This window comes from Haliotis cracherodii, unplaced genomic scaffold (genome assembly GCF_022045235.1).
Source record: "Haliotis cracherodii isolate W230 unplaced genomic scaffold, xgHalCrac1.p SCAF_13, whole genome shotgun sequence".
Lineage (NCBI taxonomy): Eukaryota > Metazoa > Mollusca > Gastropoda > Lepetellida > Haliotidae > Haliotis > Haliotis cracherodii.
In genome coordinates this window covers 12,893,343-12,906,549 of record NW_027266268.1, presented here as the reverse complement: position 1 = coordinate 12,906,549, position 13,207 = coordinate 12,893,343, and the positions used below count along the sequence as shown (strand labels likewise).

Below are 13,207 nucleotides of genomic sequence, written 5' to 3'. Positions count from 1 at the left end.
ATCGAGCCCGGCCGGGCCAGCGGCTAATACTAAAAACGGTGTGGAAAATATTCAAACGAAACGTGCATATGCGGACAAATATATATCAAGTGGCAAATTTCAAAGCAATTTACTCGCAATAACTTAATTATGTTTTTTGGTTTGTGGTTTGTAATTGGTAATTACAGTTATGTATGTATATTGCACCAAAAACATGTACATGTAGGTACGGTCGTTGGTTATGGAATATTTTGCACGATGACTTGTCTTGTCCTGGCCCGGAACGACTTTTTGGCATTGACCCACGCTTATCATCCATTACTGTCAACGTTGAAGATAGGTGTTGCATTATAAGATCAAAATAACTTATCTGATTTGGAATTACACTTACTGTGTGTGACTTGATGTAAAAGAGTCACATAGCAAAAGTAGTGTACACAGCTATACTGGTAAAAAGAACAATAAACTAAAGTTTCATTGGGTTAAACTAACATAAACAACTATTCGCCTGATATGAATTTCCTTTTGTTTTTGCTGGATTGTTTCAAAAAGCGGTGTAACACTCACTAACTCACTCACTGACTCACTCACTGATAAATGAGGGACGTAACCATTTTGCAACTGAAATACAAGGATTGTAGTTGAACTTTTATCAGGTGTATGCCTGCTTGCGGCAAGTGAGAAACGTGGATCTAAATATAGATATAAGTCACGTGATGTTGATATGCAATCCGAACAGTCAGACTTAGTGAATTCGTTTATTTATTGTCAATGGGAAAGGCTCAAAGTTAGCCCGTATGTATACTGGTTACATTTGACTATATATGGAGTCTCAATATTGTGAATTATTTCTAGTTCTGTTAATTGATGTATTTGTTGAATATTTGCTGTACACATTTGGATATGGTTATAATTGAGTATAACAACATATAGATATGCCACATCATTTTACATCGTTTTGCCACACTGTGAAAGAGCTGTAAATATAGTCAGGGAGGACATGGTTCAATGTCAAGAAAAAAGCTAATTACCGACCAGCGTTATGTAAATTCAAGTTTAGGATAGCTCTTTGTCCATTGAGCTGTCGCTCACATCATCGTTTTTTATTGTAACTGACATACATGTGTCATATATTTACAGGTAGTCAACGTCTACAGAATTTTTAACCTTCATATTATCTGCCTTTATTAAATGCTTCCGGACATATTTTCACTCCTTCATGTGCAGGGTAACGTACATTGAACTTCATCTATACTCTCCACAGTCCCATCTATACATAGCGACCTTCTATGTATTTTCAAGGACAGGTCATGAGCTACAATCATTGTATGTCAGTTGCAAAATGGTTACTTATCGGAACGTCAGTGATACACAACATAGACCCACGATCCGTTAATGGCTTTGTTTGGTAAATTTGATACTTGATGTAAATGAGGCCACCCGCCAAAGAACGAGGGAACTCTTTCGAGCTTATGTGAGCCAGTTTGTTTCTTCAACGCCACAAATAGAAATATTACAGATATATGACGGCTCTCTATAAATAATCGAGTCTGGTCCAGCCAATCCAGTCACTGACGTCGTGACTATCGATATACGCAATTGGGATACGATGATATGCGTAAACCTAGTCAGCTAGCCCGTTAGTAGCCTTTTACGACAAGCATGGGTTTTTGAACACCAACTTAGTTGATGCATGTCTTGTCCAGACTTATTTACAGACGGTCGTCAAATAGCTTGAATATTGCTGAGTGCGGCGTTAAACAACAGAATCTTAAACACGGAAGTGATAACGTCTGGATTTTGTCATCAGTATTACAAATTAGTGTTACAATTATACCTCTCATGGTGTTTATTTAATGCCTGGATAATGATAGAAAATGTTCACCTTCTCTCATACCTTCTATTTTGAACCTCCTTTAGATGGTAATCATTATTTCTAATGGACGCTCTTAACTTCAGAAGAATATTTTCTTTTTGTGACTGGACAGGTAGATTGAATCACCTAGATTGAACAAGTACCTACCATAGAAACAGTTAGATACTCCCAGTTAAGACAGGCGAACGGGAGTCTTGAGACTAGGTTAATTAGTCTTAATTTATCTCTTTGCTAAAAATCTAGGGTAAGACATTTAGGCAAGAAGTAGACATACCCATGGGCACCAATTGCGCTCCCCTTCTTGCAGATCTGTTTCTTAATGCATATGAATCGGAATTTCTGTTCGGATTGGCAAAGTCAAAAGATGGTAATTTGGCCAAGAGGTTTAACTTAAGCATCAGGTATATCAATTAGCCAATTCACTAGAAATAAAAGAGATACAGATTCAGAGTAACAAAACAATCCTCAAAAGACTGTATAACAAGAGGGACGACTTCAACTTTCCAATAGTCAACTTTCCCTTCATGTCGAGTAATATTCCAGCAGCTTCAGCCTTTGGTGTTTACATTTTCAAAACTTTTGAAATACAATCGAGCATGCTTTTTCCACCAAGATTTCAAAGATCGTCACGTGACTCTTACGCAAGAGTTGTTTGATCAAGTTTACAACATTATGGTAGACATGTTGAGAACATTTCCCAATTTCACGCATCAGTGACAAAGATGATGTCCCTTCAAATCCCTATTTTGATTTGTACCACATGTTCCCGCGTTCTTTTTAGGTGAACATTTAACTTGCCTTAAGTTTGCATGTGTTTGTGACGGGTGCCACCGGTGGTGCAGGATAAGCTCACCTATTCGCGAACACCTGGTATCATTACTATTTGATAGTGATTCATAAACACATGCTCATGATATAGTCGGAATCGGACAATCGACTCTGCTTTATGCAGAGATTTCTATTGGATATGGAAAGGGTTTGTTGCTTTTTTATATATATTGAGTACAGTAGTGTTTCTTATTTGCTATATTTGAGGAGATGATTTACGCTCATCAACTTTATTTTGTATACTTTGAGGGTCAGGTGAGAATTTTCATTTTCGTTTAAAATGTATTTACATATTTCCTTTAGATGAAAAAGATAATTTAGCATCAGTCCCTTTTGAAAATACGTATAGGTATGTCTCAACTCTAAACAAATGATATATTTATTTCCTGCAGCTTTGAGAGTGTGCAGTAGTTCCAGCGATTGCCTCTCTCACGTTTCCTCTTTCAAACAAAATGGGTGTGTCCATTGAGATCTGGAGAGCCCGGATTGGTGGATATTGCCAACCCAACAGAGAAACAAGAACTGAAATCACACGCGAGCCTACGTTACATTTACGTGGCATAGCGCTGCTACGAAGTTTGAAAATACTCGTCATAATTAGTCTTTTACTGATTCTGAGTGGAAATGTTGAACTAAATCCAGGGCCAACTTTACGTCGTCCTCAGCAAGGTCCTTCACAGTAAGTGACATTGTTTTAAGAAAATAATATGTTTGACTCTACTATAATTCATGAATCCTTTGTAATAAAAACCCAGCGGTAATAGTCGAATCCATATCTATGCTATGTTCTAGGTTTAGACTCACAATCATCCGGTAGAAATGTCAAACATTAACACATTATGCACTTACGCATCAAAACTATGTGCATCGTTTATGTCCTTAACCAAATATATGATGGACCCAAAATGTATTCTTCAGAACATGTTACACCTACAAGGATTCATCTTTCACGACCCAGGAGGTGCTTGACATCCTCCGCAATCCAGACATGAGCAGAACCATCACGCAGCCTCCGTTAAAACCCACGGCAGGACAGGTCTTTCTCTACCACTTCACTGACATTAACAAACGAGGTATGTCTTTGGGTTCTTTGCTGAACCTTAAGCTGTAGAAGTATTTAAGACAATTGTTTCATAGTATTTACCCAGTGTTTAATAATGATATAGAAAGCAGTTGTACATACTTTCTGTACATTTATCTTAATACATGTATATCCATTAAAGAGGCTCTTGCTTGTTAATACCTGGTTATCAACTTTCTGTTATAACCTATTGTATAGCAGTAGCGGTGACAGTGTGACGATAACTGGCTGCAGATAGATAGTACTATGGATGAAAACACATAACATGACATGATTAATGATAATATTTTCATTGACACACCAATTCATATAGCCATTCAGTGATGTACCCACGTAGTAGTAGCGTGTACTGTCAGCCCTAGGCTCCCTATCACAATAAGTATCAATTGTCTTGTTTGGTAGTGGTGTCCCTGGCGTCCAAGGTGACGTGTTTCACTGTGCGGAGCTGCATCCTTCAGGAGTGCCAGAAACTTCGAATTCCGATTCTCCTGTTTCTAGGCTGGCTAATCACCCCCATTCCCATGCTCGTGGGTTTCACCAAAATCATCAACGTCACTTTGGACTCTCCCCTCCCCCTCATAACATGCGGACTAGTCATGATCTAACTGGGATACCATTCAAAGCGTTGTAATCAAACTCATTTACTCACTCACTCACTGTTTCATTCAGATGACTGGAGATGTGACCAGTACCACTTCCACCACGATGCCACACGAGAACAACCCAAAGCAGATCCAAAGTTCAAGAAGTTGTTCTTTGTTATAAAGACCAGGGAAGGCAAGGACAAGAGATTTAAGAAGCATGCCTACATTCTTCTAGGAGAAGACAACAATCTTGTGTTATTCCAGTATATTGGGGATGAGAGGATTGCTGAAGATCTTCCTCATGGTAACTCCAAGAATGCTTCTGTCCCCTACACCCGACTGTGTCCATCTGTCATCAGAGCCATCAAGGACGTTTCAAACAATGCCACTCATGCTATGGAACAATTTAAGAATCGGGCCATTGCATTAGCAACGCCAGAGATACATCAACCGAGATCTAAAGTGCATATATGGAATACGAAATCCAGTGTGAAATATAAGCAACGCCAAAAGCAGAAAAAGAAGCACACGGTCAAATCAGGTGAAAACACAGCCACCAACCATCTCTCTGGAGAATGCAGAGATACATCCTGTGAAAATACACAGATAGAGATGTGTTCCCTTGAATATCCATTGCGTTCAGAAATCGACAGATCTTGTGTAAATGTCTGTATCAAAGACGGGCAGACATGTGAAGAAACCGTAGTGCATACAAATTCATTTGAAGGTGTAATTGAACAATCCGCAGTGGATACAGACTTATTTAACGGTGTACCAGGACAATCTGCAATGGATGCAAACTCATTTGAAGGTGTAATAGAACAATCCGCAGTGGATACAGACTTATTTACTGGTGTACCAGGACAATCTGCAGCGGATACAGACTCATTTGAAGGTGTAATAGAACAATCCGCAGTGGATACAGACTTATTTACTGGTGTACCAGGACAATCCGCAGCGGATACAGACTCATTTGAAGGTGTAATAGAACAATCCGCAGTGGATACAGACTTATTTACTGGTGTACCAGGACAATCCGCTGCAGACACAGAAGCATTTGAAGGTGTAATAGAACAATCCGTAATGGATGCAAACTCATTTACTGGTGTACCAGGACAATCCGTAATGGATGCCAACGCATTTACTGGTGTACCAGGACAACCTACAATGGATACTAACTTATATGGAAATGTACCAGGACAATCCGTAGTGGATGCAAATTCTTTTGCGGGTGTAACAGAACAACCCACAATGGATACAGACTCATTCACTGGTGTACCAGGACAATCCGCAGTGGATACAGACTCATTTGAAGGTGTTATAGAACAATCCGCAGTGGATACAGACTCATTCACTAGTGTACCAGGACAATCCGTAATGGATGCCAACGCATTTACTGGTGTACCAGGACAACCTACAATGGATACTAACTTATATGGAAATGTACCAGGACAATCCGTAGTGGATGCAAATTCTTTTGCGGGTGTAACAGAACAACCCGCAATGGATACAGACTCATTCACTGGTGTACCAGGACAATCCGCAGTGGATACAGACTCATTTGAAGGTGTTATAGAACAATCCGCAGTGGATACAGACTCATTCACTAGTGTACCAGGACAATCCGTAATGGATGCCAACGCATTTACTGGTGTACGAGGACAACCTACAATGGATACTAACTTATATGGAAATGTACCAGGACAATCCGTAGTGGATGCAAATTCTTTTGCGGGTGTAACAGAACAACCCACAATGGATAAAGACTCATTCACTGGTGTACCAGGACAGCCCGTAGTGGATGCAAACTTATTTACGGGTGTACCAGGACAACTCACAATGGATACTAACTTATTTGGAAATGTACCAGGACAATCCGTAGTGGATGCAAATTCTTTTGCGGGTGCAACAGAACAACCCACAATGGATAAAAACTTATTCCAGGGTCTAACAGGACCATCAGCTGGTGCTAATTCTGCCCATTCTTCCAACACAGGGATAAGTCCTTATCTATTGCCTCGGGATACTGACAATGAGGACGTTTCAACTCCTGCAAGTGTTTCAGACCACTTATCACAACGCCACACAGAAACCCATATGAGTTTATCACAGCACTGTGATACAGCTGGAGTAACTGGCAATCATAGTGAATGTATGTCAATGACTTCCACACAGAGAGACGATAGTATATCATGTGAAATCACCTGTGATGATAAAACAGGAACTTCGGTTGCATGTATTAACACTGCAGGAAACAGGGGTGTAGAGGCTCGAGATCCGCACATATCGCCCACGAATGCAAATAACAGTTTCATGTGCTGCCGGGATATGAACAATATGTGCCTTGAGGGTCCATCGCATGAGTCATCTCCTTGTATATCTGCGACAGTGATACAGATGAAAGAAACTTTTGGACAACCAAATTTAAATCAGCAGGGAAATGGACAATTATCCACATTAGCTGTGTCCATAGATGAGTTTGTATTTCAAATTTATGTCTCTGGGGAACTGATCAATGTAATAGAAGTACTGTCTGAATTCTTATATCCACAGTCTTACAGAAAAATGCGTTTCATGGAATGTTTATCCTTGAAGAGTAAGGAATTTCAAAATGAGTCTGAACTGAGCATGTTCAGTGATGGATCTTTAACCGCCGACAGACGGTGTGACCCTTTGTTTGATGTCATCTTAACAAAACCTGCTACCAGTCTCATCACACAGTCAGCAACTCTCTGGAAGGCTGAGTTTGATAGAACCAGACACATACTATCTCAGTATATGACTGATATTCCTCCACGGGAACAGGTAACGGGTTGTTTTCTTCAACTGTTATCAGCCGTTGTGCTTGGCTCTTACAAGACACACTCGAGGATCACTCAATTTGTGGACACCTTATATGAACGACCAAAACATTGTCAGGATATCACAGAACACGTCTGCTACGTTGATTCCGAGTACACATACATCATTGGAACTTACTCTGTGACAGGGAGGGAATTAACAAGACTCGAAAACTCAGCTTGGCTGGATGACAGTGTAAGCAAAGATACCCTTTTCATGCAAATTATGTGAGTGGCGGGTGCTACCAAATGCTTACCCTTTTTGCGAACACCTGGTGCCATCACTGATTTTCAGTTATCCATTCATATAATTTCACAAATATTTTACCTTTGACGCCCAATGAAATCTGTTTGGGTAGATATTCGAGACTGATGTCAAATGGATGTGTATGGGTGACAGCAAAAATTATGTTGTTCCACTCTACAATGTATTGAATTGCTGCATTAAATACGAACCAGTAGTAATAGTTGTTCATGCAGCTGAATTGTATTTTCACGTCGTCCCATATTCAAGGACGTAATGACATCTCCCTAATACATATTCTGTTTTTTTTACTTTAGGTCATCCATGCCTACATGAGTTTGATAATGACTGAGTACAAAGGACAACGTAATGGAAAAGTGTTCATGTTTGACTGCTTTCTTGCTGAGAAATGGTTGGGCAAGTGGAACGATATCGATGATGGATGGTTATATCTCAAGGTAGGTCCATCAATGTTCACTTGGACACATTGTCACGACGACATAATAGTTCCAGATATATGCAACCAGTAGTAGATTATAAATCGGCCAAGACATCTACGACAAAATCGTCAAACAAAGAAACTAATTAGGGATCCTTCCTTTATTTTAAGGACCGCCTCCGTGGTTTAAAGGTAGAGCGTCCGCCCGGAGAGCGGAAGGTCCGGGGTTCGATCCCCAGCCGCGTATTACCAAAAGACGTTAAAAGATAGTACTTGTTATTACCCTGTCTGGCGCATGAAGGGGCTAAAACAAGGACTGGTCGGCTCGGAGTCAGTATACTGTGTCTGAGTGGGGTATTCATGTTAAACTGCGGCATGGTATCTCAGTGTGCTAGCACTATAAATCGGCAATAGTCCGGACTAGTACAAGCAGCCACACACACACATACACGTGCATGCACGTCGCTATATAAGTGCAATAATCTTGGACGCGACGTTAAACCCCATTTCACCTCCTTTATTTTAAACAGAATGGATACTATGGTTTACCACATTTCGATCTACTTCATGACTTTGCTAAAATGCCCCAAGATGAATAAGATCTATAATGTACATAACTTTTGAACTCCCTATACCAGAGATAGATGAAGCATGTTGATAAATCGTTAGGTATAACGTATTACACGTTTCAATTCAATATCAAGTTTATGTCCCGGGTGACCCGTGAAGATCCGGGGTAAAATAGGTCTTCGGGAACTCATGCTTGCCGTAAAAAGCGACTATGCTTGTCGTAAGAGGCGATTAACAGGATCGGGTGGTCAGTCTTGCTGACTTGGTTCATGCATGTCATCGTACCCAAATTGGGTGAATCGATGCTCATGATGACAATCACTGGATTGTCTGGTCCAGACTCGATTGTTTACAGACCGTCGTCATATAGCTGAAATATTGCTGTCTGCGTTAAACAATAAACAAACAAAACAAAAACGTTGTCTTCACAAAGTAATCCAGGTTCAACCTTTCTCACGCCGATGGCCGCATCAGAGTGCGGCGTAAAACAACAAATTAAAACAGATAATTTGCTTTGATAGGTGATTTGCAATGGGCAAATGAAAGGCAACACTTAACTCATCACTAATTGGTAATAAGCAATGGACAATGGGAAAACGAGAGGCTGGGGGTAATTAGCACCGATAGGTAAAAGAATGGACATCACAATGGACAAATGGAAGCCAGCTGGATAATTAGGATCAACAATGATCAAAGCATACATACAGGCATAATACTGAAAATCATCACCGTTTTGTGTTATACAGGAATCTCTCTTGGACTATGATTGGATCCTGATGCCTGTCTGCAGAAACCACCATTGGGTTTTGATAGCAGCTCATGTGAAAGCCAGACAACTTTCTGTCATCGACTCTTTACCTTCACGTGGTTCACAGTCACAGCACTTACTGAAGCAGTGGAGGTAAGAACAACTGTCTCTTGTGTGCTTGAATAGAAGTATTAATAAAGTTATATGAGTGGTCATACATAGACAATAAAAATAATAAGCTGACTACTCTTTTAAATCATAGTACTCGATGATGTGCTTGAACAAAAATAAAAAAAAATAAAAAAAATGCTTACATGACAGTTAATATTTGCTGTTTTATTGATGTTATAATGTTTTACATTTAATACCGACCACATTTCCCGTTTTTGTATTTAAAGCGTCTCTGTGTATATCCATTTAATATAATAATAGTTTTATGTTCTGCTGCAGAAACTATATGGCTATAAGAAGCAAAAGAACTGGCGAGAACATTCTAGACTGGGAGGATAGATCATGTCCTATTTTCCCACAGACTGATGGAAACAGTTGTGGTGTAATCGTCCTTATGGTGAGAAGAACTTTTGTTTTATGAGTTTGCATGATGTGGCACACATACGATTTCTGTTACCTAACAGAAACACATACACACCAGAAATTGTAACAGATTTTTTTACGTCAGTCAATATTCAAATTCGAGGGGGTAATCTTTTCAAGACCGGGTCATGGTAACCATTGGTAACAACTTTGTGTATTCAAACCGATGTTATATAGCTAAAGAGATATTATAATTACCAGGGATTACATAAGAAAACCTATAATGAATATATTTGGAAACAACAACAATGAAACATTCTCTTGCTGACTTGTATTTAATCGACCCATCGTCCTAAAGAAACTGAACAACAAAAATTCCTGTGACACTGAATAAGATTTAATACAAAGTTATGTTCTTTACCAAATCTGAAACAATTTCGGTTTGCAACAGATAAAAGACTCCTGTAAGTGTTCAAATGGTTTAATTTGCTAAGCTGACTTCAGAAAATGCGTGATTTCATTAAAAAAACATGAACATGCCAAAATGTTAATTTACAAATCAATAGCCTGCGTGTCCACCTCTGGTTGCAATGCAAGCAACACATCTTCGTCTCATGGAATGGACCAGGCGTCGCACAAGGTCCTGTGGGATATCTGTCCATATCTGCTGGAGCATGTTTCGAGGTTCCTAGAGTGTCTGTGAAACACGTGGTTGACGTCGAAGGCGCCGATCCATCTCATTCTACATGTGCTCGATTGGTGGAGGGGAGCGAGCCGGCCAGAGGATGACATTCACGTTGTTTTGTTGAAGAGAGTCCTAAACAAGTCAAGCAATATGGGGCCGGGCGTTTTCATGTTGAAAGGTAATACCTGGGCCATGACGACGCAAAAACGGTAGAACAACAGGGCCGATGATCTCGTCGCGGAGGCGCTGTCCATTGAGATTTCCCTCTACCACTATCAAACGGGTCCTCTGTCTTGTTGTTATCCCACCTCATACCATAACGCTGTCGTCCCCGAACCGATCTTATTCCATGACATAAAGATTGACGTAACGTTCACCTAGACGTCGGTACACTCGAATCCGTCCATCGCTGTGGCTGAGACACGTCAGTGACGCTGTAGACGCTGTCTGCACCACTGTAGAAGTGCTTGACGGTGGTTTCCTGTCAAAATGGGAAGTCTGGCGGGTCTTCTGGCGACAATCCCAGCACATCTGAGGCGGCGACGTACGGTTTGTGAAGATATTCGTCGAAAGCCAGGGATGCTTCTTGCGGTTACTGTTGCTGGCTGGAATCGATTTCGTAGGTGTGTTGTTCGAATCCAGTTGTCTTGTCGATTATTGGTTACGCGTGGCCTGCCACTCCGAGGATGGTCTGTGACTGCATTCGTCTGTTGCCAACGTTGCCATAAATACCAAATGGTGGAATTTGTGGACGTTAAATTGTCTTGCAACATCACGTTGACTCGATCCTGCTTCAAGCATACCAATAGCTCGCAGACGCTCAATTTCGGACAGGCGTGGCATTTCGTAATGTTGAATAATTGCGTAATTTTGTTGTTTTGTCTGAGTGGTTGTTGTCAGCACGATACTAAACAATGCATAATCCCGTTAACGCACCTGTTTTTATACCCCTTCTTGGGTAGTGAAATGCATGGGGCTTGCATAAAAGTCAACTTTTGCATGGAATGCATGCTTTTCTGTAGCAGTTGCGTTTTTGTGACTTGATTCCATTACATGTACTACAATATTGAAAACCAAACTTTACTTGTTTGAAAAATACACTAAAATATAGGTGTCACAGGAACTTTGTTGTTGAGTATATATACAGCTACGCCTTTTGCAGCAAAATCTTGTAAACATTAAATTTGTGTCATCAAACTTAAGATTACCGAATTCTCTGGTATATTTCATCACTATTCCTTGTAGATCATGGTAGTTTGGGTGGTTCTGGTGATACATATGAAAAAAGCAAGAAATGCATGTAATTGATTATTACGTCATGTAGATCATAATTATGAACAATTATAGCCCTTTGAACCCCTGATATGCATTACTGGAAAACGTTGTCCACCTTAGGTTAAGCGTGTATTAGAAATGATATTGTTTGGTTAAGGATTCAAATTTAAGTTAAGCTAAAGGTATACAAAACTGTACGACAAGAGGAATCACCTCAGCATTCCTACAGTCACCTTTCCCTTTATGTCGAGCAATATTCCAACATCAAAAGGTTGTTTTATCAGGGTTACAACGTACGAGGCATCAGTAAAGCTTTCAAAAAGAATGCCTCTGCATGTGTTTGTGATGGGTGCTGTCGGTGTGACTACATTCGCTCACATTTTCGAGAACACCTGGTATCATCACTATTTGATTGTGATTCATAAACACATGCTTATGATGTAGTCGGATTCGTTCAACAGACTGCTCTTGCGTTAGGAAACTAACAAAAACGTACTGTTTATGCAAATTATGTGAGTGACGGGTGCTACCGGTCCAGAAAGACATGCTTACCCTTTTCGCCGAAAACTGGTGTCATCACTGCCTTTCAGTGATCCATTCATACAGGTTTCACCGCTATGTTGACTTTTATGCTTAAGGAATCTGTTTCGTAGAATAATCGAGACTGATTATTCGCTGGCTTTGACGTTTTATATATATATAAGCCACATACAGAAACTGTGCACGGAGAAAATATAGATATAAGGGCACACCGTCCATATATGAAATATAGGTTTGAACACAGCAATTATTGGAGACATTCAAACGCTCATGCACGTGCCATGCGATATGACGTCATTGATGTGGGCCTATGGACGTGCAATGTGTTACTGCACGTGCATCCTGTGCAGCTGTACACAGCATGTGCAACTCAAAATTCGCTGTCACTTTGGAAAGCATGATCTGTGGTCATTCAAAAATTCAAAACTTCTCAGGCGCAGACACAAGCATATCACAAGCAAATCATGCCAAGATTGACAGCTGCACAGCGTCATGAAGCCATTGGAATGATCCGAGCGGGAATGAGGCAACAACAGGGGGCAACACATTTCCAATGCCATCGTAACACGATATCGGCATTGGTGAGGCGTTATCAGAACACAAATGACGTTGCCGACCACCCACGTTCAGGACGTCCCCGAGTAATGACGCCAAGACAGGACAGATTGATTCGAGTTACACATCTCCGACACAGGTTCCAAACGGCAGTAACGACGTCCCAGACAATTCCTGGACTGCGCCGCATCCATCCCAACACTGTCAGGAATCGTTTACGTCAGTACGGGATTCGACCACGACGCCCTGCCATACGTCCCATCCTGACACACCGTCATCGCGTCAACCGTCTAAGATGGTGTCGAAATCATGTTCGCCAACCTCGAATATGGTGGAGAAATGTTGTCTTTACAGATGAATCGAGGTTCAACATTTCCCACAGTGACGGGCGCCAACTTGTCTACCGGCGTTTGGGAGAACGTTATGCAC

The 13,207-nt window shown here is 40.7% G+C and overlaps 1 protein-coding gene across 3 annotated transcripts in view; it reads left to right on the top strand.

The window, feature by feature from the left end:
- The window catches only part of LOC139459637 (uncharacterized), a 34,840-nt gene that overhangs the window by 6,933 nt on the left and 14,700 nt on the right, over positions 1–13,207 (top strand). For all 3 annotated transcript variants that reach the window (XM_071241229.1, XM_071241227.1, XM_071241228.1), the window contains exons 2-7: positions 3,076–3,362; positions 3,602–3,756; positions 4,434–7,384; positions 7,750–7,890; positions 9,188–9,342; positions 9,640–9,757. In XM_071241229.1, the coding sequence (XP_071097330.1) occupies positions 3,136–3,362; positions 3,602–3,756; positions 4,434–7,384; positions 7,750–7,890; positions 9,188–9,342; positions 9,640–9,757 (3,747 nt within the window). In that variant the 5' untranslated portion in view covers positions 3,076–3,135. The remainder of the gene's footprint in view (positions 1–3,075; positions 3,363–3,601; positions 3,757–4,433; positions 7,385–7,749; positions 7,891–9,187; positions 9,343–9,639; positions 9,758–13,207) is intronic.